The 25,675-nt window shown below is 33.4% G+C and overlaps 3 protein-coding genes across 14 annotated transcripts in view; 2 read left to right on the top strand and 1 right to left on the bottom strand.

Annotated features, from left to right (window-relative positions):
- The window catches only part of LOC123316995 (protein Gawky), a 43,765-nt gene extending 33,638 nt beyond the window's left edge, over positions 1-10,127 (top strand). For all 8 annotated transcript variants that reach the window (XM_044903325.1, XM_044903331.1, XM_044903332.1 and 5 more), the window contains one exon: positions 6-10,127. In XM_044903325.1, the coding sequence (XP_044759260.1) occupies positions 6-314 (309 nt within the window). In that variant the 3' untranslated portion in view covers positions 315-10,127. The remainder of the gene's footprint in view (positions 1-5) is intronic.
- A 2,230-nt stretch (positions 10,128-12,357) lies between these two features.
- LOC123317244 (UPF0472 protein C16orf72) lies at positions 12,358-18,293 on the top strand. The gene is made up of 5 exons (XM_044903678.1): positions 12,358-12,425; positions 12,510-12,698; positions 13,810-13,887; positions 14,125-14,314; positions 17,656-18,293. The coding sequence occupies exons 2-5, from the start codon at positions 12,518-12,520 to the stop codon at positions 17,900-17,902; spliced, it is 696 nt and encodes a 231-aa protein (XP_044759613.1). The 5' UTR covers positions 12,358-12,425; positions 12,510-12,517; the 3' UTR covers positions 17,903-18,293.
- Positions 18,294-18,435: 142 nt separating this feature from the next.
- On the bottom strand, positions 18,436-24,815 carry LOC123317243 (sodium/hydrogen exchanger 11-like). Of its 5 annotated transcripts, none has more exons than XM_044903674.1 (10): positions 24,458-24,815; positions 24,187-24,361; positions 23,729-24,045; positions 23,440-23,674; positions 22,099-22,333; positions 21,379-21,627; positions 20,699-20,972; positions 20,131-20,379; positions 19,563-19,764; positions 18,436-19,495 (listed from the first exon to the last, which is right to left on the bottom strand). In XM_044903674.1, exons 1-9 carry the CDS (start codon positions 24,652-24,654, stop codon positions 19,611-19,613), a joined length of 2,085 nt encoding a protein of 694 aa, XP_044759609.1. In that variant the 5' UTR covers positions 24,655-24,815; the 3' UTR covers positions 18,436-19,495; positions 19,563-19,610. The 5 variants fall into 5 exon arrangements, 4 of the variants coding, with proteins under 4 accessions (XP_044759609.1, XP_044759610.1, XP_044759612.1 ...); XM_044903675.1 differs by having other exon boundaries at positions 19,626-19,764; XR_006538152.1 differs by having other exon boundaries at positions 19,626-19,772.
- Between the last annotated feature and the right edge of the window lie 860 nt (positions 24,816-25,675).

The following is a 25,675-nucleotide window of genomic DNA, read 5'->3' as shown; positions in this document are numbered from 1 at the left end:
TTCAGGCCCAAACAGCTCTGAATAATTGTGTGTTGGGTAATACCACGATTCTGGCGGAGAATCCGACAGACTGGGACGCGAACACGCTTCTTCAAACTGTTGCTAGTCAGGGAGGCTCCTCTGGGGGATGGAGGGCCAACAATAAACAGCCTGGTTCAGGTGGTGATACTTGGAGTTCTGGCTGGAGTAATAACAATCCTTCCGCAAACCTGTGGGGCACTTCTGGCTTAGATGTGTCTGATGCCGCTAGAGCAACTCCCTCTAGTTTAAATTCTTTCCTTCCGGGAGACCTCTTGGGGGGTGAGTCGATTTAAGACAGAAGTACGAACTTGAATTTTCGTCAATGACATTAAACATTCGAACGAGTGTCGATCTTTACACATTTTCTACACGTTTTATTATAATGATTTTAATGTTTTATATAAGGAAAACATATAAATGTCCTACTAGATGAAACTGATATTTATTGTATTATTATTTAACAATTCTTTTATTGTTATTCTTAAATGTAATATTTAATTTTTATGGTGATTTGATAATTGTTTTTTTTTAAGGATATTATGTTTATTTTAAGTTTGTGGTTTCGCTGATATATACACTATTGATTTCCTAAAAAGACATGGCACTTTTACAGTTCAGTCAAATCCTGCAATATAATCTGGAATTGATTACTCCACAAATTGTATAAATGTGTTTTTTGTGGACTAAGTCATACTGGTACAAATATTGAGAATTATACCGTACTTCCCATCTATACTCAGTGGTATTTCTCCGTCTAAAAAAGTAAAAGTGTGGTGTCCTTAAAAATTGTTGAGGAATAATAATTATTCCGTTTTGACTAGTTATCCTTTGCTGATCTAATAATTATATCAACCGAAATGTGTATATGTTTGTGCAGCGGCAGTTTTTCAAAAGATTTATTAACAAAGTATTAGGAATGCAACTTAACTCGATATTTGCGACTTAATATTCCATTAGTAAAGTGACTGACACAGAAATTAAAAACCGAAGTGTTTTCGTTTTCCATTGGCGCTCAAGTTGAAACGCACTTAAGGGTGACATTGAAACTAATTTTTAACTAGTCCCTTATGAAACAAGAATTATATTTTTACGTGCACGAAGAAAAAGTAATATATATTTGTGTAATATATATAAAAAATATATATACTAGTGGTGACGTTTATATTTTATGACAAAAATAATTCTGTACTGTTGTATGTTTTTGACGAACGTTTCAGCGTATTTAGATATTTTCTTATATCGTATATTATCCGTTGTTTTAATAATTTAATGTCGTACCTTAGTTGAACGTATGTGTTTGTTTTCTTGGTGTGGTTGGCCTCTCTTTGCACAATGCTACACGTACCCCCCAAACAAAATGATGCTGTACCCATTGTCGTCCGGATTTTTCCAAATCTCAATTTTGCAAAAAGGATGCCACTTAACGTACATTCCATAATTTAAGACATTTGGTCAGTCGAACAAGGAGCTCCAGACTTATTGCATTTCACCGACTCCATCTCGAAATTAAAGCCCACACGAATTTTCCGATAGACTAGCGGGGACAATGCGTACAGACGTTGGATCGTTCACCCCTTTTTTACCGGGCGTCAGTTTGTGCAAAGACTGTGATTAAATTGTTAACCCCACAAATCCTGTGATCTCTAATTCCTTATATCAAAAAAATACACATACAAAGTAATTCGTGTAACACATTGTTGAAAGGAAACAAAAATCAATAAATCACTACATAATTGAACTGTAAGCCCCCGATCTGGGCTCTGTTAGCTGGTATTATAACACCACACAATCAGTTCTTAGACTGCACGCTATAAGTATTCTTAAATAAATTAGTAATAAACACAATATGAAATAGCTAATAATATATATCGTTCTAACTAGAGTTTATATATATATGATACTATATATATATATATCTATTAATTAGTGTATTTCATGTACTGTATGTATGTTAGCCATAGACAAGGGTATATATATATATATTTATATTAGTCCATTTACTGTGATTTTGTCGCCCTTCTCATGAGAGACGGGATCAACTGCTCTGTGCTCTGGTCGGGATACATCAAACAATCACAAGTGTTATCGTGGTGTTCAAGATATGTCGACACATCTGTAGCTAACTGTATGTGTGTTTGTATGAATGTGTGCGAGCACTTAGGTGCCTACATACAGGTATGAAAGATAAGAACTACAATACTAATCCCTGTGTTAACGATACATTTTCCATTGTAACTTGAGAATCCCTATTTGTTCCAGCTGTACATGGTGTCCAAAATTCGGTGCCCAGCTAGGGGGATCTCCGCAACTGGAAGTGGTAGAACCGAATAGATTCTCTTTTGCAGGGGAACTAAGAACGGTGAAAGATTTTGACGATTTCGTAAAGTTCAAATAATTCTTTTGTCTGGGAAATGTGAAACTTGAACGCTCCACAGGCAGTAACTATTATACTTTTGAAATCTGCGTCTAACTGCCTGTGAAATATTCAAAAAACTTATTTGAACCTTCCGAAACTGTCAGAATCACAGTTTCCACCAATATCTCAAAAACGAAGTCACGTAGGAGGCAGTTTTAATTTTTTTCACTGTTCTTTGTTTCTCTAAAAAAGAGCTCGGAAACGTGCCATCTGTTTTGTTCTAGCTACTCTGGTTTCAGAGATCCCCTTGCCGGACGACGAATTTGGGGCCACCCTGTGCACACATTCGTTTTCGAATATTACGATGTAACCGATTAATCATTGTCCCTAACCGATCGGAAATTGTAAAACTTTTTGGAAATTCCTCAATATCTTCGATACATGATGTGTTCTTTTTTGGTCAGTCGTTATGTTGGACTTGCTGACTTTTTTTGTTGATCTCATTAGTGTTGGCGCATCTGGACTCCGCGCGGGTCATCATAATTATCAAACAATGCTAATGATTAATTTTTCAAGTTTCGTGAGAATACAATTCAAAGAATGAAGACTGATACAGACCTTTCATTTAAGCATTCGAATAATGACAAATTCTTTGGTTGCAATTGAAATTGTACATAGTTCAACGGATTACAGGTTCAATGCATTAACTAACATATGTTTTTTATGTACACAACTGTGCTGTGACTCTTAAGTGGCTTTTTAATTTTTAATATATTGTAAAAATAAAAAAAACGAAAAAAAAAATTTGAAAAGCTTTGGTTAGCTTTCAACGTTTCGAGGTATCCGTCAGTTCTTCTGAATGTTAACATTTAACTATCATATCCTTTGCGAAATCGATTATTGAAAATTGATTCAATCATTATCATTGTAATAATAACGAATTGTTTCACGGGAACTGGCGGATATTTCGAAATTTAAGAAATGGTGCAAAAATCTGGGCCATTCGACGGGGGGTGAATTATGAAATTCTGCTTTAATTTGAACATTTTCGAGAGACGCTTTTGTTTAACCTCACGAATAGGCCCATTAATTGTAAGTTCCAATAGAATTTCTAAATCTAGTATCTTATTGCCAATATAGTATAATAATTGTATTTAGAGTTTAGGTTTTATGATATTACATAGTAATTAAGAGTTTGGTAGTAGGGTTTTTTCTTGTTGTGTATACTAATATGACAACCCAAAGTCTGAATGTTTTGGCTGTAGTCCACTTTAGCACTACCCAAAAGCATTTTTGCGGAATCCCATTTCGATTGAAACGGCTCGTTCACAGTAGAAAAGCCGTATTAAACTCGTGCCATTCTGTTATTTAAATATTTGGAAAGACGTTAAAGCCGTACTGGAAAATATTGCCTGATTTTATTTATTGTGAAAGAGTTAAAATGTGATTCAGATTTATCTTTCAATTCCCGAATATTAACCTGAACTTCACAATCTTCAAATCAAATGATCAAACTAGTCAATAACATTTAGGGACCAACTGAAAGACTTCTGTGAAATTCGTTATAAGGCAATAGACGTTGAGTTGATTGGATGACTTTCGATTTTTATTGTTATCAAGATTTGGATTTGAATTTAGGGCATTTCTGATTTAAGTCAAAAGCATATCATCTTATTTAATACTAAGGCGAATGGAAGGATTTGGGACGTTTTGGATAGTTCGTAAAATGTTCTACAGCATCAATGAAACGATTTGAGTCTTTCGACGTTCAAGCACTTCTGCCTAGGTGCCCAGCCAAATTTCATACTCGTAATTGTCTCGAATGACTGCTATATCCAGCAATCCTTTGCTATTTCATGTACGAATGGATGACCATTGAATTTCCATTCAATTTGAAGTGCTGTGTTGAATGAGAGAAAAGTTGACGTTATTTAGTGAGCAATCAAAAATACTCCGGAAATAATTTATTCGTTTTTTCGTAGCCAAAAAAATTATTTAGTTATACAGAGTGCATCAAATAACTTGCCCTATTAGCCGTTCCAAGATAAAAATATTCTTCTAATAAGTGGATAATGAAGTATTTGCTATGTCGAATGACCGATTCTAACATAACATCCCTAATACGCTATGTTATTTGGAGCACCCTGTATACTGCTTCAGTGAAAATGTGATCTTATTTTAAAAGGTGATGTTGAGTGGTAAATGCACAACTCCAACTGATTCCATCTGTTCAAATTATTCTGAATGTAACAAAATATTTTGAAACTTGTAGTGTTTAATATTATCCAAAAAAATAAAAAAAAGTTCGTTTGGGTCGTCTTCGAGATTGCAAACATATTTGTGGATGATCTGGTGTTCAGAAAGGCCATGTCGATGACTTGGTTTGTTGAATGTACTTAATTGAGAATGCAGTGATTCAAAGCAATTTTCACCATATAAACATGAAAGTAACCTGATATTTTGCAATATGAAAATGGCAACGAATGAAAGTATATTTATGTAAAATTCGAGTGTTTTTCATATATACATATATCGTTCTTCAATGCAAAAAAGGAAATACTCAACTTTTAATCCCCAGTCATTTGCAAATTAGATATGAGCTAAATATGTATACAGGGTATCGAATCTTCTTTTGTTTTTAATATCATTCCGAAATTCAGAAGCACCTTTACTTTTAATACAACATTTCTAAGTACCTACCCAAATTGTACAAATCGTTTGTGATTCCAATAAAATACTTTCCATGACACAAAATTTCATCGTGTTTCTTTGTCATAACATTGTATAGTTAATCAAAAATGGGAATGTTTCTGAACCAAATTGTAATCTTGTGAACAGATGTGCTTCGTATAAAAGCCGCCTGTGTATGGTATTTAGGTTAAAAGTATTTGTGATCAAAGTGCCACTTGTGTTTCAAGTATATATAATGTCGCCACTGAATGTATATATTATTATAAGAAGAGTATAATAAATAACAATATATTTGAATTATGAACTGGCATAACTGCCATGACTAGAGAAATTGGTGTTCGGTAGTATTTAAATATATTAGATCTGGAAAATTACATATTTGAATGATTTAGTATAAGGAAAACTGAAAAATACTTCGAACATATTGGAATATTTTGGAAATAAAACATCTGATGTTTATTATATCGCATCAGTTGTATGAAATATCATGTACAAAAACAGTTGAAATTGTTCACCTTATGTGTCATTCAGATAAGGTATCATTGCACAGGGAGTTTCAAATGAAAAAGAATGAATAGCACCTAGTTGAAAATTGATACTAAAATACAAAACTCTTAATAACAGAGGTCAGAAAAATTGTTGTAAATAAATGCTTTTATAGCACATATATGAATTTATTCATATATATCATTCCCTAGAGATTGTTTTGAATTAAACCTTGTGCATTGATTGACAGTAATTTTTTTCTACCGAAGATCATCGAGGTTCTACCTGAAATTAATGTGATTGTTCTTGGAAGAATTGGCAATAAGTAAGAATTCGATTCTAACAAAGCCTTTGATGAATTCAATTAAGCCCAAGCCTTTTGGAATAATGCAGTAGAGATGACATTAGGAATGGCCAGTATCATCTTGTCCCATATGCTGTCATATTCAAGGTCAAAATTGAATATTCCTGTTCCTTGTCACCTTTGGGTGAAAAGTTTGCAGTGTTCAGAAAAAGATGATACCAAAATATGTGCCTATTTAGACGATATTGTAATAACAATAAAAAATTCATTTCATGTGACCTGTCGGGGTCTGGAAACTTCTGAAAGTGACTATCGTCAATTGTAGTTTCTTTTACAACAACTGAATATGTGAATTGTTTGATCGCATAATGGATATTTCTTATTTTTTGGAAAATTTAATGCGCTCAAATAATTCCGCTTGATAATCGTTAACCAATTAGACTCAAGTTGTAGAAAGTTCTGATTTCATTTGTGAGTTGGTTGAAAAATATCAATTTGTGGGTTTATGGGTTGAAATTATTATAAAGATAAGACTTAGATGTAATACTTAATTAGGCAGCATTTCAGTCATGGTTATGACTTGAAAAAATCATACCACAATGTGCAATACTATTTTCCTCTCAAGTATTAATACTAGGCTTTTGTTTTCTCGTTATCCACAAATTTTCTGCTTTTATGATCAACTTATTTCCCTGAAGTAGGCTTACAGTTTCTTGCCATCTTATTCTGATTATATACCAAAGATATGAAGTGTCATATTTCCAGTTTTCCCAGTACCTCTCAAAAGTATCTTCCAAAGGGTTGTGATATTTTTTATCCTTTTACCCTAGAACAAATTGAAAGAAGTAGAATTGTCAGAAATTTTCATTAAAAATGATCACATTCTAAAACTCTGCCAAAGAAGTTCCAGTGAAATTTTTGATAGGATCTGGGACAATTCTGTAACCTATTAGTTATATTCAAAATTTTTTTAACTAGGGTTCTTTACGTTATGCACAACCGAAGTGCCTATTAGCCTGCAATTGTAATCTCTGGGCCTGACTCTTAGAGGGAAAAATTAAGATAGTATAGCGAATATTAATGTTTAAGATCCATTGTACAATGAAGAACAGATAAAAATAGGTCGTACCTTTTGAACTGAAGAAGTATATGATAAGATGTTTTTTTGATTGTTTGAAAATTTATCGACATCTCTAGATAGAGAATCCTGCAAAAACTTCCAAAGAGAGTTACACTGACAATAGAATTCAAAAACTTATGTATCGATTATTCATAATAACTCCATTAACACAAAAAGTTTGACTGTGAAAAACTCAAATTGATTTCCAGTATGATGTAACCTCTTTGAGAATGATATGTTGCCATTGTGAAAATTATCCTTGGAAAAATTATATCCTGTATCATCTGTACACCAAAATCGCCAATCATATTCTTAATTTTCTCAAAAATTTATCGATTAACGATTAGAAAACTGAACTGTTTTGGGTAATATTCACAATTACCATGGGCACGAATGCAAATAGCTTTTGGGCTGGTTTGCTTGGTTGTGGAGCGAATTTTCAGTAGAGATATCGAGTGTTATTTAGATGATCTCATTGTGGAGATTAAAAAAGCTAGCTGGAACTGCCAACTGTAAAAAGATAGAAGAAATTTTGTATGTCATAAATATTTGAAGAGTAACAAGTAGGTTAAAAATTGTTAAAATTGCAATATGTTGGAGCCAATAATTCATTAGGAGTTGATAGTTACAGTCGAGAAGAAGGCTTGAAATATGTGTTAAGTTAAGAAGGTATTTGTTAGATATGAATAGGCCCTCTTTATCTCAGGATTGAAATATTATCAGTGTGTGTAGGATTAAGCTGAAAAACATTCCTCTTCAATTTTAAATTTACGAGTTTTCTTCTTTATTCAAAATTTATGAACAACCAATAATTTCGATGTTAACCATCTAGTAAATAATGAAATGGTAAGATATTGGGAATTAGTTTGTAGGTTCTGCCTCACCATGGCCTGAAAGACTGTAGTAACGCCCAGTGACTGATTGAAAATAGATCAATTGTCAATTTGAAACATTTCCAATATTCACTCAATTTTCAAAAAGTTTTTTTTTTATCATGAGTACTTATCTTTTTCCACGTCTTTTTTCCAAATTTCACCTCCTTATATTCTCATTTATTATCTTTCACGTATTGTTTTGTGTTAAATTTGTTTTTATTCAAAAATGTTGAAAATTTCGAGGTTCAGACCAAAAAGACATTCGTTTTCATTAAATTACTGTGCCAAATTTATGTTCAAAACTTTTGCTCACAACGGTTTATTGGATCTAAGATCTGTTGAGCCGTTTACGCTTATCTGCTGTGTATATTAACCTTATAATGCAATATATTTGTATATATTGGCTACAAAATGTACAACTGTTATTATTTCATAGTATATTATAATATCTATTCACATTAATTAGGCTAAGTGTTAATTGTTAAGAAAAATTCAACCCTACTCACAATATAAATCAGAGCTCATGTTCCAAGATTGATTGGTTCTCATTTACTTTATCTAATCATTGTAATCTTCAACTTAATTATATTTTTAGTTTAAGTCGTTGAAAAATTCTAAGTCAAAATTAAGTAGGTACTGCTTAAATGGTTTCGTGTTATGTTCCTTCAATTTGTTATAAAGTAATATGTCTGTCAAAAAATTTAAACTGAAGTATTTACTGATTTCCCAAGTACTTGTACTGAATTCAACGAAAAGGGCTTCCCATATTAACTGTACAAATAGTTAACTGAATTTATCCATGATTAGTATTTACTTCAGGAATTTTTATTGTTTATATTTTTCTTCGTTTTATTGTTTTCCCAGTCTATTTGTTTCAAGTTTTGTGTGATAAATTTCTTTGTGATAAGGTATGTTGCAAGTTGTCAATAACAACATTATTTTGTAATTTTCCACTTTTGTATGTTAAGTAGAACTTTGAAACATCACGATAGTACCCTCTGGCTGGAAATAATGTTTGATGTTGGTACTGAAAGATTTATTTTCATCTGTTTTTCTTAGGAGAAAATAGTTTGAATTTCGATAAGCATGAGACCAGGTGAATGAACAACTGATTTTTACAATCAAATTATCCTTTATCCAGAAGTAATCTAGATATGCTTTCGATTATGTTGTGTTCAAAAACTTTCAAATGGAAATCTCTCCGCCAATATGAAGAGAAATGGCCTTCATATAACTTTTTCAGCCATATACCAAAAAAAATTATTTTTTTCCTAACGAATGGCCTAACACGATCCCTCCTTAAGTCTAGTCCAATAATAATGAAACCAATATTCCAGTAGTTGAATGAGTAGCAGAGATATAGAGCAGAAACAGTTTGTTGATTGACGATACTGAAGAAATTTGGGCAACTAGAGTTGTTATATCTGAATATTTTTTGTGGATAATTGGTATACAGTTAAACTACTGTTGTATAATTTTAATATGGCATGATTCAAATCCTAGTTCCTGTTTAATATATTTTTAATGAAAAAATGTTTTATTTGAAGTAATTGAACCTTCTATGGTTGTGTTTATTCAGTAAAATTAAAAAAAAATGAAGTACTGGAATGATGTATTAATCATGGTTTCCTGTTGAAGTAAATGTGATAAAAAGACAATTCGTAAATCAGAATATCTTGTAATATCACCACCAATCATCTAGTGAAAATCTTAAATGATATCATGAGTATATTTATCAGCTTAGACATATTGTAGATGTTTGTGATGGATTTATCTTTCATTATTTGGGTCAAATATGCTCACAGAACTACCTTTATAGATCTAATGAATAAAATATAAGCTTGAATCTCAATATTCATCTGTAATTCCTTGTTTGCTATTGGAAGGTAAACTCAGGGACCAGGCCAAATGTCACGGTGATATCAAATGAATTTTAGATGAAGTAACGAAAAATCAAATATTCAATCTACTGCAGAAATTCAATTCTTACCCAAATGAATAAATAATGGACTTCAGTAAGCTTAACAATAATATGATAATCACTGTCATTATTTTCAACAATTTACCTTACTGTACTGCTAAACTGAGAAATAATTTCAAGCTGACGTTGAAAAATGCCTATTCAATTTATGCTTCTTCGCAGTACAGTTTGGCACCTAGGAATAAGTCGACTTATTTAAGTGCTTTTAAAGAGCTGTCAGATTGTTCGATGCTCTATACTTGTAACCCTTTGACCAGTATGCATTCAGTAATAAAGGTTGTCTTAAATGTAAATGTTGTTTATTTTTTTCCTATCCACAACCCTCCCCTGCAACAGTTTATAAGAAAAAAACAGAATCGAAGAAACATATAATAGAAAAAATCAAGAGTTCTTGAACACATTCGTCAATCAGCATTAATTTTTCCTTCTTCCTGAATTGATCTCTTCTTCAAGACTTGCAGAAAGATGGCCGCACATCCCCTTAATCTCTTTATAAAGGTTGGTCGAAATGTGCCTTTGAATTAACTGCATAAAGGCCGGTCCACACTAGTGCTCGTGCTCATGTAACTTGGGTGGCTTGCGAGTAATGTGGACGAGTGGCTCCGCTTGTTGGTACGTCAAGGCAGGTCCACACAAAGAAATTACCATAGAGAAAGGTCTCTGGATCTCACAGTGTAATATCTTTGGGTCCACACTACTCGTGCTCTTAAAACTATTCATTTCGATTTTTACTTAATCTTTATTTTGTATTACCTACTGCAAATGAAGTGGATCATCTTGAGTAAATGCAACTGAAATAATGTGAACAATGATAGAACAAACACAGCCACGAGTCAGACGAGCCACACCAGCCTACAAGACGAGCGAGCACCAGCTCTATTAGTGGACTGACCTTAAGAGGATTTCTATATTATTAAACTATTAGGCCTATTTCTCTGAAAATTTGTATTCCAATGTCTTCCAATAAACTCTTCAACTAAAATAAGTACCACAGCTTTTTTACTTGGAAAGAGAGAATATTGCGTTACTTAAATTCTGTTTTTCTATATAACTTTAAGTCTGGACTCTGAATTATTAAATTTTAGATCTAGAGCAAAGTGAAATTTTTTGTTTTTTATGTTTCTGAATAAATTACAATGTAGCTCCAAACGAAGATAATTTTTCAGAGTGCAGCAGGTTGAGATGAAAATATTCAGGATTTTTCAGAAAGATCTGCATCTTTACTCATTGAGATCAGAGATGTTACAATACAACCAAATGCGATAATTCTTCAACTTTATCTTTTAGCAGTATGGTAGGTAGTCTCACATTGTGATTGAAAAGTTAACAGTTGCGAGAAATTCTCTTATAATACGAAAAAAAAAATGTGTTTGGCGTATACAAATACGGCATTGACAATATCAGGAAATATTAATAAGGCAATGAAGATATTTGTAGAATATCAACATAACGTGAAGTCATCATGCTGAATCAAATAGAAACAGATGGCTATGGACTACCATAAGCTGAAGCCCCCCAAACTATCACTATTAATAATTTATTAACGAAATGAATTATTTAACCCAATTATAGTCTATAGTTGTATTCGGGTTCGGCTTTCGGACAGTCCGAGAATGGTTCTAGAACTGCGCAGAGGATTCGATACTAGGGCGCAACAGTTTTGCTCAGTTTTAGAACAATTCTCGGACCGTCCAAAAGTCGTACCCGAATACAGCCTGAATAAAACATCAATATGACGAAATTATCATCCCTTGAAGTTGGATTTGGCTCAATGAAATATGGAGTACGGATTCTGTTAATCTGTTACCAACTTTGGTACTGAGCGTAGATACTTCTGACTACGGTACTGAGACAACAGTCTCTGCTTTGAGTGCTTTGCTACTCTGTAATCTGTGGTGCTTTGGTAGTATTCAACGCTGGAACGGCGAACATTCTGTCCGATGTTTTGAATTTGGTGTAAAATTATAGTTGTTATTTTCCACGGAGATCATGCAGGCAATGAACTCAATTAGGAACTTTATTCAGTTCACTGTATGGTTGAACCTCCATGACGGAGATATGAGATGAGATATTAGAATAGATTCAATCAGTGATATCAGTTAAAATAATGCAGGGTAGGGCTCTACTCTCCATAGTCTCCCCCTAATACGCACCTGCATTCTGTTCCAAGTCAATTGTAGCTGTCAGAATACGGTTGCATGTAACAATATTTTTAGATTTAAAAATATATATGATATTTTAAATCTTGGGGGTTATTTTGTATTAATAAGTTATTTATCATTTTTGGAGACTCGAATACCCCAAGCATAGAAAGGAACTGCGAAGAAAAAGAATTATATTCTATAATATGTCAGTACTCTATCACTTCATATAGGTTGCGTTCACAAACTTACTCAGAGCAAGCTCTGAGTAAGCTCTGATTACCCGAAGCGTTCACAAACGTACTTTTAGTTCCTCAGAGTATGCTCTCTGAGCATGACCATACTCATACTCTACTCTCGGAGTAAGTTTATGAACACACCCATATATATATATATGTAGAGGAAATGGAAAATGGTTAGTGGAAGTTGTTGAATTTTAGTGTTTTTAAGGTGTGTTTGTGTACGATAAGTTAATAATTTATGTACTGTGGATAAATTCAGCAGTATCAATGTGTTTTATTTCATAACATCAAGTGAAAAAAATGAACCCAGATGATCACGAGGAGAATAATTGGCTCAACGGCTGGGAACAACAATGTGTAGAATCAATCGAGGAACAACCTGATTATGAACAATCTCTAAATGCTGAATCCGATCATTCCAGTACAAAAATATGGAATGGTTTTCAAGAATCAGCCACACATATAGCTCAGTTATATAGAGGTGAGATCTTTGTAACATCAGTAACATTGAACTTCCTTTGTCATTACGACATTTTATTTAGATTTTCGTTTTAATCGATTCATTTGACACCTGAGTAGATTAAAGGAGATCTTTTTCACTGTCTCCTCTACCATATATATTCTTGAAATAATATGTTACTCTAATTTTTTTCAATGTCACATTTGCATTTTCTAAGAAGGCATTGATACATTGACCTAATGAAACTTGAAGTGCACAAATTAAGTTCATTAGTGTATAATGATAACTTTTGATGTTATGATCAAAACTGCTGTTTCTTTTATAACAAAACTTGAGGGACATCTTGATAATGCAATTTTTTCTGCTAAATCTTAACGTTAGTTATCGAATACCATATATATACCGTATATGTACCATATATTCTCAAACTACAAGTGAATTTTTGCCAAATTGAAAGCAGGTACAGCATAACCTTTTAGCTGGCTTAATGTATGGAGATTCGACAATCTCTTATCCTTACTCGATTTCTTGAGTATGTCGCTGAATATAGAATCTCGGAGGAATCTGATGTTTTTAATGAAATCAGTTAATTTGTGAATTCCTTATTGCATTTTACTCTTTGTAAGTTTGTGCATATACGTATAACTGATGAGGTTTTTAGAGTAGGCTTCTAAACCTCTATTATTAGAAAATATTTCACCTAAAAATTTGGTATTGAAAAGATCTGTTATATTCGAGGTTATATTGTTTCTGACTATACTATACGTCAGTGTATATTGATCAAAAAGCAAACAAATCGAGTATATAATATCTCTGAATTTATAGGTTTACATATAAAAAATGGTACTTCATATAACATCAAATATAATTTTGAATTCTCTATGTATTGAAAATATTCATTCTGTATGGGTGTATTTGCATTTGATGGCAGTTTCAAATGGAACACCTGTATTATATGGATTCAATTATTGTTAAAAAAATTTCAAAAAAAGCTTAAGAAAGGAACAATTACTATTGGCAGATGACATTAATATGATCGCCATCTTCCTATAAGGTTGCTTCATTTCATAGGTCTTAGTTTTTAGAAGTCTGCATAAACCCTTCGTTACATATGCTCTCATTAATTTTTCAGATCGTTATGCAGGAGATCCAGGAGCCTTATGGTTGCAATTTCAAATGGCAGCTAGTTCAGTTACTTCACTTTATAAAGGTTTGTTCTGAATTAATTCAATATATGTATATACATTTTATGATAAAATAAGCAACTCCATGCAGGGTCTAAAAATTATCAAAATCTCTCCTTTATGTATATGGCACTGTTTTTTTCAATTTAAAATGAAATGGAACGATTTCGAATCATGTTTCAATGCACTACTCAAATATTAGATTCTGTCGAGTTTGTTTCTTAACATTGTAGTCATCTCTTGATTGCAATTTTTTTTTGCAGAGTCTTGCGAAAGCCTGAAACGATCAAGTGAAATAGCAAAACAACTAGGTTATCAAAAGAGAAATGCAGAGCTGTTGAACTGGGTGAAAAGGAAAAGAAGATTGATAAGGAGGGAAGACCTATTAGCTTACCTTTCTGGGAAACCTCCTCCTCCAAGGCAAAACCACTTCCACCATCATTCACATCATAGGTAAAAATAAATAAGTATTTGGTGAAAAGTTGTTGCATACAGTTTACACTCTTTTTTCATACGTGTAAATTTGTCAAATTAACTCCTTCTGTTTGTGTTGAAATATATCTCACAATATATTTTCATTACCATATTCGATATACGGATGTGGAAAATTTGGTTGATGATCACGATAATTCAATGCATTAGACAAAGAAATTTCGAGTAAAGTCGAACAGTGCAAGAATCGGAAGTTTGCGCGTATAATAACGTATAATCCTGTGTTGAGCTAGAAGAATAGAATGCTCCTTCTCTCTCTTCACAGAGATAGTCAGACGTGGGGAGGCTTTATTTCATTAAGTTGTGCTAAAGCTTCGGAGGAGTGTGTAGTGTAGATCATCAGTTGGCATCGTTTATTGATTGCGTGTTTTTTGTGAGACATAGAGAAATACTTAGAACCATTCGGGCAAAAATTGACGATTTCAAATTCTTCGATAGGTCCAGGATTACCCAACTAGCTTCTCTATACTTTTGGAAGCTATATAATATTTGATAGGGGCACCGACTAAAAGGTAGGCCTTGGCCGATTATGCGAAGGCTTTATGCTTAACACTATCATGTAACATTAATGAATAATATATGACGTCCACATTTGCCTGAGGAATTTTATCTGCTCTTATGTCACATTGACGGTTACTTAATTCGGATATTTACCTCTATCAGGTGTATGAACAACGCTTATTTAAATATGTAGTTCAACTATAAACCTGATGATATTATTTTATATCTAGGATCAAAAATTGATCCTCTACCTACAGCATGCATTTCGGGGTGGATAAATATGAAACTGAGTTTGTTTGATTGAATAGTTAAAATATTTGTATGTTTTTAGTATTATGGAATATATGGTGCTCATCTAGATATTGTAATTTACTTAGTTATCCATCATGTTAGTTTTGCACATTTTTTGTTTATTTTTAGTATTATTATTTTCATATTTTATTTCAAACATATTACTATCAATGGAAAAAGGACCCATCTACATTTTGATTGAGATATTCTTGGAAAAAATAACATTTAAAAGGTTCTGCAGTTTGCCTGGATTTACTGATCAACAGCACTTTTGTTGATATAAAGACGATATGCAAGCTAGACATGTACCCACAGCACTGATAAAGCCCAGATGTGATTGAAATTCAACAATGATCTTCACTGAAATCCGAATTGAGAAGGGAATAAACCTCAGTCCCTTTAATAGAGTGAGAAATGAAATACATATAATCCTGTGAATGTCATGTGAAAAATAATAATAATAAAGTATTTTTATTTATGACTCTTAATTGACAATTTACCAGAATCACAATACGGTATACAAATACGCCTTGAATTATTATTTATTTCAACATATTTTGTGAAAGTCGCTTTATATTCTGGTATTCCGTTGTATACTTTTTCACAAAAAACTCAAATTTTGTACTTTGGTAAATGGTTAGTTATTTCTTGGTACTTCTCCTTTTATTTGGTGGTTGTGATATTCTCTTTGGCTTCAACCAGCTTTACTGTGTTTAAATTATTTTGTTATTGATTACTTGCTCTGGGAATTTTACATACTTCGTATTATTATCGTCAATTATTGTAAAGTTGTTCAGATAGCTTAGTGAGTGTATTGTTTTATTATTTATTTTGTGTTAGCTTGGACTATCTTCGATGCGGTTCTATGAAGCTTTTATCAGTACCTTTTGTCTACAACTATTCATTAAGTGACCACATAATATTCGGACTTCTCCCACCAAGATTTAAATCCTGGTGGCGACACTTTCGACATACTCATTTCGTTTCAGATCCTTTATTACTAGTCCTAGATACATAGTTGTATTTATCACCTTTAGTTTTATTCAGTCTGATTGTAGAGACCTTTTAATTTTTTCATACAAAGATTCTTCACGCAGCTTTCCCATTTAGATTTAAAAATTCAAGGGAATTTCCTGTGAAACCATAAGTGCTGTAGTAAAAAAAATCGCATCAGATGTGTCGTGCGTATTTGTAGGAACTTTTGGAGTATTTTAGTTCTATTATTGTTTGATTTGAGTATTGGTTTGGAATTTTTTTGTCTGGGGTTTTTTTTTCGTTTATATGTACTTGATTGATGTACGTATGCACATCATCATGAAATGACAATGATTTCATTTCATTTCTTGGGAATAAATTTACATTTTTGACGCTTGAAAATAATTTAGATTTGAAAAAACGTCGTGGATCGAAAAATTTCGTAAACCATCACTAAAAATACAAAAAGTGTATGATTAAAGGGATGAGCAGTGAGATTACCGAATTTCCATATTTTATGTTATAGTTGTAGAAAAAAGTACGGTATTGTGTTCAACTCGAAGGGAACGTTTATTTTCCAATCGTATTATTTGCGGTATGAGCTTGTATTGAATGCTGTAAACGCCATCCTCGTCGAAAATGGGTATCAATACAGGACGTCCCGAAATGAATGCGACAAAATTTGGTCACAGATTGTCTAGACAAAATTAAGACACCCTATTTTTGTACCTAATAAAAGTCTTTTCTTGGTATCTCGGAATCCAGCCATATGAAAATCACTGAATTTGATATATAGCCCATTCAGTTGAAGAACTTTCTTGTCCCTTGCAATTTTTTCATGAAACGCAGGATCTAAAAATTTGATCGAAAGTATGAATACCATACAAATTTCGAAATGCTCCCAATCCCCTTTCTAGATATTTCTCAAAAATCTGCAAAGGGACAGAGATTTTCAATTGTTAGGGCTTTCTAAAGGCTCAACAATTTTCAAAGAATTTAAATACGCTGTTAATGCTTAGTGCTTCAAAAGACATTGTGAAGTAAAAAGTGTTTTAAAGGGGTATATCGCCAAAATAGGTAGCCCTATGAGATTCAGCATATCATAAACCTCATGTGTACCAAATTCAGTGATTTTCGTATGATCGCATTCGGAGATTAAAAGAAAAAACTATTTTTAGGGGCGAACTTCAGGGAGCTGTAACTCCATACAATTTTGCCTAAAGAATCTGTGACCAAATTCTGTTGCATTAATTTCAGGACACCTGTAGAGCAATATGCTTATTTTAGGACAAAACCTTAAATTGCAGCTGCGCTTCAATATTTTCATCCAATTTTAGTTTTAGTAAACTATTTACAGGATTCCTTATTGAAATTACGTGCATAAATGTTTAGATCTTCTCAGAAGATGTAAAGAGCTGGTCCCGAATGCAATTTGTTTTGTATTCCCTCCCTTAGGTAATTTTAACTGAAAATTAAATAAATAGGGTATAGTTGCTCTATGAAGTGAACCAAAGTGTCAAGTATTATTTTTACAGGTTATCTCCCAGACCAAGGAATATTTCTCCACCTCCAGGAGTACAACCGCCAGCTTCTTTAGGTTTAGATACAGATCTTCATACTTTTCGTGAGGCTCTTTTTAGAGCACCATTGAGTAAGAGAACTACCTCAGATCTATGCACATTCATAGCAGGTGAAATGGCTCGTCATTGCAAAAGACCTGCTAGTCCATCTGATGTGACTATGGATAGTCCCACTCAGCAAAAAAAACCGCGATTCATGTGATGTGGGAAGTTAAGTTTTCCAAGTGGTGATTAGCCAATAAGAATTTTCATGTATATAAAGCGATACAAAGTCTATATACCTGTACGATACTGAAGAATCAGATAAGGAGTCAAGATACTACAGCTGGTATTTGATTATTCATGGTACATGAATATTTTATCGTGCTTTATATTTTAATTTACATTATTAAATAATTATTATACCAGCTCATTGCAGTTGAAATATTTTTTGAGGCAATTGTATATTATTTTTTTTGTTTTTTGGATGGAAATCTTAGTTTTGTCTCAGGTATATTTCGTTATTTATTAAAACTGAAACTGAAAAATTATTATGAAAAAACGAGACTTTTATTTGGTCTTCGATAATAAATTGAGTTTAGATCAAGTAAAAAGCCTTTTTATATTTAAATAACGAATTCTCAGCACCCATGAAAACAATCAGTCAGCTTTATTCCCCTAAGAAACCTTACATGTACATAGAAGGAATAAGTAAAATATAAACTCAAAATTTATTATAATAAAGCCAAGTGAGGTATGTAACAGTTCATTTAGCGCTTAGTATAATATAATCATTGTTTCTTTCTCAAACCATTTCTCGAAAAAGAAGTACAAGAAATAAAGATGACGAAGATGCGATTTCATACAATTTCAAGTACGTGTTTGATTATTAAAAACCGGCAACCTGAAAACATGAATCCTTCAGAATAGTTGAGAAGCCCACGATGCTGAATCGGGATTTACACGAGCGTTTTTGAGATTTATTTTCAGTTTTTTTAATACTGGTGTCTTGAGTTTTTTTCTGTCAAGTTGCACTCGAAATGGAATATTTCATGAAAAATTCTCTGATTTGCAAGATAATGAAAATAATACGTTGCCAACAACGCTCATTCTTTGTTAAATTAATATGCATGGTAATCAAGCTATTTGGTAAACGTTTAAATTCAGTGTTATATATTGAATTGATGTGGCTGATACTGGTGATACTTGATGAAAATCCATAATTAAACTAAAAAACTGAATAAACTCCACCTGAAGATGCTACTGTGAAAGCAGAACACGTATTGAACAACTCATGTTAGTGAAAATCATATAATTCAGTTTTTGAGTTAAATGATGAGGGGAATGAAAACATATATAACTTTTTCAGTCAAAAGGTTATTTCTGGATTTTCATCCTGAAAATTCACATTCATATGTTAACACAAATACACGAATACACAAATAACATTAAATTACTATAGATAATTTTGTAACATTCTCATTTGTATACGGTTTGCATAGAAATGTTTTTTAAAATTGTTATAAAAATGTTCTTGAAAATTTTATTATAGCTCTTGGTCATTGGACTCGCGGATTTTTTGGAGTACGGTGAAAATATCCTAGACGATTTGGGGTATTTCTTTTAGGACCAAAAGTTCATTTAATTTCCATCACTAGCATTATTTTTTCATTTGACATCATCTGGACGACAGCCAACTCAAAACAGGATGCTTCATCAAATGGATTACAGCTTGCAGAATTTTCCGGATTCATTGATGGTTTCAGCAAAGTGTGGGAGAAGATATTTGCATAAAAACCTCTCGTTATGTAAATGACTGAAAAAAAAATCAATAATTTCATCATCTGTGAAAAAGGGAACTCTTCATTACTAAACGATGATACCTGCAATCTTCTGACGGACATGGAGCCAATTATTTATGCCAAACCTATTTATTTTATACTCACGCCATCATTTAAATTCTTTTCTCTTTCCATTATGAACTCCGGTTTCGCATCTGGAATAGTTACTAAAACCAGTTTCGTTTCAATTTCAGTATTCAGGGAAAATTTTTCGTTTCCCGGCAGGAAAATCTTCTGTACTGACCTACAAACCTTTATTTCATCAGTTATGAAGAGGGAAGAATTACCTTTTAATAGTGAATTGATTACAAAGGTTCCAGGAAGGGTAAGTGATATTCAGCTCTTAACTTTAGTAGACAGGGTAGAACTATTACAGCTAAGCTGAAAGAAATAACCACCCTTTCCCCTCTGACTGAATGGATCTTGAGGATTGAGTTTTTATTTTCCCATCAACAGGCTAACTACTAAACACGTGTAAAAATTTCTTATTAAATTATATATCTGTGATATTTTGGACTGGTTGATTAGCTGATAAGCGCTATCTCTCTTATGCATTACTTCGTTGGTTTCCAACCTGATATGTACTTTTTCTATTTAAAATTATTCTTACCTGGGAATGTGCCTTGGTGCTACGAAATATGTTCGAGTTTTCTCATCCAAAACAGCCCCATCGATAACGATGATATCTTCTATGTATTCAGTTCTCGATAGTGCTCTGAACTGACTCAATTTGGGCACGAAACATCTGTCCAAACATTGTCTCACTTCGTCCAATGGGGTTGTTCGGTATGGTCGTGCGTTCACAAGAATATCGAGGGTCATATTTCTGCAAACGTTCTTCCATATTCGGCATTCCATCCTTCGAAAGAGAAATGAAATAATTCTGATTGATGATTCATTATACTATATAGGACTGAAAACTGTTGATTCTTCAATACCGGCTCTAATTGTCCGGCATTCAGAATTTTCTGATATAACAGTTAATAATACACCACTGTTGAAAATTGTTGTATAGAAAGATGGCAGAATTATCATATACCAAGTCTTTTACGCCGGATAAGACTTTGAACAAATTTTTCGAATAATTCATGCCAACAAGATTGAAAGATTCATTACACTAGCTGGCCTCATGCTAGCTCTATATTAGGTAGACTTCAGCTTCAGGTTTCTCAACTCACCCACTCACTGGATCATTGTCCAGGTTCATCGCGCTCCTCACACATTGCTCAGGTAGAAACATCACTTCACAGGAAGTATCTGCAATTATACTGCAAGCGTATGGTCTTCTGGTCAGTAGACTGAATTCACCGAACGTATTGCCAGCCACAATATATTCCCTTCTCGCTGCTTTGAAATTCATATTAGTCATGAAGTCGATCACTGGTAAAGCACCGTATCTTTCCAACTTCTCCAGAACACTTGGTTCTGGTTCGTATTCTATATTCAGCAAACCTGGAATTTGGAAATTCATTTTATTAAAAATGCCGTACAAAGCTATGCTCAAATATTTATATTTTTCATTCAGTGAAACTTCCACTATCCAATTTCATATTTTCAAATTGAACACCCATTATACCATAAAATTTATCTTCAGAACAGAACAAAACCTGTTATAATGTTAGATGTGAGCATATAAAATGTGGGAAACACGCAAAGCCTTATGCGGCACGACTCCCCAAGAATTCTCCCCATACCAGGTACTGAGTCCACAAAATTTTCTAGCAAGCAAACATAAAATTATATTGAGCTTCTCAGGCCCCCCTTGCTTCGTCCATGAGCTAGTAATTTACACTATACGCTAATTTGGAATGCGCCAAAAAGATAGATTTGGCAGTTGTTGGAAAAACTGTTCGGTTACCTGATATCACCATATAAATCCCGTCAGCATGTTCGCCTTTCGCTATTATAACGTCTTGAGAAGCGAAACTTTTGTTCTGAGCATTATCATACAAATACTCGGTCAGAGTTTCATCGTCGTTTAACCATAAAATATCCTCGAAGAACGCCTTGGGAGAATTCCGTTTTACTTTCCTCAAAGTATGCAGGTATTGATATCTTTCGTAAACCGATTTCAGCAGCAACTTATATTCAATTTCATCTATCCATCCTGCAAATTTCTAATATGGTTTAATTCGTAAAAAAGCCCAAAAAAACAGCTCATCAAAAGCTAAGGATATTCATGTTTTCAGATACATATTTGTATCTCCAGAAAGCAAGTAGCGCATGCGTTTTTTGAAGGTCTTTTTAGCAATAAGAAACGATCAGTTAGCTTTTCGAAGCTTGGGGTAGCGAACCCTCGTCCCTGCTTCTGGATGTTTTTGAACTGTTTTATAAATCACTACCCTACATCAAACCCTCAGTATAAGGAAAACTGCTCAAAATAAGACGGGTGTTTGAGTCAGTCTACAGATTTTCAGAAAAGTGAGGTTTAGTTTTTGCTAAAATAGACTCTTTATGCTGGTGATGCAACTCTTTCGTTTTTTATGTGTCCCTAAAACATGTCTCAGTTTATGTTATGTTAATGTACTCTATTTGTTTCTGTTATTTCTCATTCTCATTTGAGCTTCTGGCGAGTTACCTGCGTTCTTTATAAAATCAATTTCCTCATTCATGAAATTGAGAACTGTTCTAATGGCTTGTTTGGTTTTGATATCTATAGATACTTGTGGACGATTGTGCTGAATTTGTTCAATTTCCCTCGCAACCAACATGATGTTCTCATCCATTTGCATGAGAATGTCTGCTGTTATATGTGGGTCTTTCACCATTCCAGGTACAATTACCATTAATTCCTGTTCACCCTTGATGAATGTCTTGAATGAATAAATACAAATAAGAGTTAACAAAAAGAAACATACATAAACACACTACATAGGTACGAACATTACGCTAATAAATATACAGGGTGAAGGTGGGGCTTTTTTTTTTCAACAGAAGGTAGAACTGGTCAAAATGAAGCGTTTCGCCAAAAATCACCTAAACAAAACTTTCAAAATGACAAAGTAAAAAAAAAAATGAAAATGATTACTGAAATAGATCCTAATACGACCCAAGACCGTTTGTTAGCTGAATTATCGCAAAGCAGTGAAAAAAAATGGAATTTTTTTCGACCATGTGGTTTCGTTTAGGATATTGGCTCGTTCGATATTTACGTGCTAATGAAAATGGAAACTTAGGATTGCCGAATTGTTCTCATTATTTTTTAGTAACTTACCCGATTTTATGAAATGGCCGATTTCGATACCAACTAAGAAGAGACTTAGGACACAAGTGTAAAAATAGAATAACACTTCGAAATCTCACCAATAAAATTCTAAATTATTTACGAATTTTTTCACAATGGGCATCACAATCTTCCTGTTCGAACATTCCAACAATCGTCGTAAAAATGGGATGAAATGGGGAAACATCATAGCACTTTTTCAACATAACTAACATAAGCACTTTCAAGAAACTGCCTCGATTTTCTACATTTTTTTTCACCCTTAGTTGCACGATACAACAATTATGATTCTCTCAAATGCAAATGCATCTAATCAGATGAACTTGGTACTGAACCATTCATTGCCCAGCCATATGTTTATGTTTTGTTTCGTTTTTGCGATGCCGGAGTCACCTTGCACAGTCCCGTACTTGAAATTCAATGAAATTTTGTCGAACTTGTATGTGTTGTATCTCACCCATCTTGTATATTTATATAGATAATTTTTGGTTAAACTATTATTTTGATGAGTTCTACCTTCTGTCACAAAAAGGCCTCGTCTTTGAAAACGCCCTGTATATTTATTCGTCATGAGAATATGATTAGATTAACAACTAGGTCCAGAAGGTGTCGTTGCAGTCGAGTTCTAGGGTTGTTTCATAAATGGTTGGGATGATTTTGATTGATCTTTTTAATGAATAATTCAAACTACAATACCTTCCCGGTTTCGTAAGCTTTTCTTGCCCTTGAATCGCCGTGAATCCGAGCCTCCAAGCTCATAACTGATCGACAGGTTTTGAAGTGCTGGAACAATCTCGATATCCTTACGATCCTGAGAGTCGAAAAAGTTGCAACCAACAGCACGTTCCAATAATCGACCCTATAGGAAATATAAATAACGACAATAAATGTCATCAAGACCAGGAGAGCATCCATCATATTCCAAACAGAACTGGAAACAGATAGATTTAGAATTATGACTTTCAAAGAAACTAAGAGATCTTACCTGAAATAATTGAAAATTCCATCGTAAAATCTTCGAAGTGTGAAGAAATGTATTTTTACTATCATTTCGAATAAATATACTCCAAAAAAACAGTAGTATATTGTGAAAAATAGTGGTCGATTACTCGAAGATATCAAGAGGTATATGTTGATCATAAGGTTGGATAAAGCTACGAAATTGATAGTCAGATCAAAAAGTGGATGGACCACTAAGCTCATTATCAATCTTCTGAAACGGTTCATATGTCTTGGATGCATCATCCTGAATCTATATTCGTACGTGTTCCAAAATCCTTGTGAGTTGTGGGATATCAAATTCTGCAAATGAGAACTTCTAATCGTCTAATAGTCAAATCGTATCCTTCTATGAAAGCCTTTATCATATTATTAGCCGACTAGCAATCTATCGATTATGTGATCCACTCTCTCTACTCGTTAGTTTTTGATTTGGTTACTTACGACTTCTCGAATCATGTTCAAAAATTTATTCGTATCGAATTGCACATTTGGAGATTCCAAACCTTTTTCTACAGCTTCAACCAATATTCTGTAAGATTCTTCACTTAACATTCCAATGTTATACTGCTTGATGTAGAAGTTTTTCTTGGATTTCAAGACACGTCTCCTCGCTTCGCTAAAAACAAATCATTGCACTCAATGCACTCAAGAATTACCCAAATCATTTGTATTTGGTGTTCTATAGGGGATTTTTAGAAATTAAAATTATTACCGTGTCATTTCCTTGTATTCCTTGAAAGTTGGCGGTACGAAAAATTCCAATTTGCAATTATTACACACAGCAAATCTTAAAGCCATTTTGTCTGGCTCTTCATTGTTTGAAATTATCCAATGAGGATGATCCAGTTCCGAACCGTTCTTGATCATCATCCAATGGGCATCGCAAAACCATCTGAAATCATTGCACATGATTATCCCAAAAAATAGTCTCTGAAAGTAGGGTATTGATCTCACTAGTCTACTCTGTATTTCAGTTTTTTTTTTTGCCCATAATCCCTATAATCTACACCATGACTGATCTGTTTCTGAGTTATTCTAGTTTTTCTAAAAATATGGTCTGTCATTATGCAACTCACACTAGTAGCTTTTTGTTAAATGGTGAAAAATCCATAAAGCAAATGTTCATTTTGTATGGTGAGAATAGTTTGTAGAAGAGGTAGGTTGGAAGGGAAGAGGTGCAATACCCAATCTGTTGAATTCTCCACCCAAATTTGCCGAGAATAAATAAAGTCATGAAAAAATAAAGCTGCATTTCCAGACACTCGCCTTTCTAGTTTCAGTACTAGGATAGTTCTTTGTCTAGTCTCCATAATCCATCGAAAACATATGTTCATGTTCACATCTCTTGCCAGAGATGATTTCACGAATCCTAAAGTGTACAGTATAGGTGCTGTGGTCCAAGTATTTAGAATATATCCTGAAAACAAACTTAATGAATCTGAGAAAAAACCTTCTAATTCCATTCGAAAATGCTTTTAACTTGACTAGCAAGTGCCCCACCTCTGCAGCAAACACAAAACTTCAATGTGGGCAAGTAAACTGCTCCACATGAGTTAGGGAACATGACTTAAATTGCAAAAAAATATAGTTAAAATGAGATTTTTGTGATGAAAATTCATATCAATATGATTTCAAGTTGCAAATTAATTTAAGCCTGTAGGTCTGCAGCCTATACAGGGTGGTTAAGAAAAATCGAGTAAAATAACGAAATTTTATTCCCAGAGAATTCAAGCATTTTGAGACTATCAATACAATGTATGGCCTCCACGGGCTACTACACACGAGGTTGTTGAACATTTCTTGAGGAATTTGGTTCCATAAACGGGGCAGAAGCTCTCTCAGGTCATTTTGAGGATAACACTCAGAGATATAGATTAGATTTCTATATCTCTTATAACACTACGCCCTCGGAATGGATGGATTTCTTGGA

This window comes from Coccinella septempunctata, chromosome 7 (assembly GCF_907165205.1).
Source record: "Coccinella septempunctata chromosome 7, icCocSept1.1, whole genome shotgun sequence".
Taxonomy (NCBI): domain Eukaryota; kingdom Metazoa; phylum Arthropoda; class Insecta; order Coleoptera; family Coccinellidae; genus Coccinella; species Coccinella septempunctata.
Note: the sequence above shows the minus strand (reverse complement) of the source record. Positions and strands in the feature narration are given on the sequence as shown.

Excerpts from the sequence above, each read along its gene's own strand:
- LOC123317244 (XM_044903678.1), top strand. The coding sequence starts at position 12,518 with ATGAACCCAGATGATCACGAGGAGAATAATTGGCTCAACGGCTGGGAA. Across the intron at positions 12,699-13,809 it reads TATAGCTCAGTTATATAGAG|ATCGTTATGCAGGAGATCCA; the intron begins GTGAGATCTTTG and ends TTAATTTTTCAG. Across the intron at positions 14,315-17,655 it reads CACCATCATTCACATCATAG|GTTATCTCCCAGACCAAGGA; the intron begins GTAAAAATAAAT and ends TTATTTTTACAG.
- LOC123317243 (XM_044903673.1), bottom strand. The coding sequence starts at position 24,654 with ATGTGCAATGATTTCAGATGGTTTTGCGATGCCCATTGGATGATGATC. Across the intron at positions 24,362-24,457 it reads GAATACAAGGAAATGACACG|CGAAGCGAGGAGACGTGTCT; the intron begins GTAATAATTTTA and ends ATTTGTTTTTAG. Across the intron at positions 20,380-20,698 it reads GACAATGATCCAGTGAGTGG|GATGGAATGCCGAATATGGA; the intron begins GTGAGTTGAGAA and ends TCTCTTTCGAAG.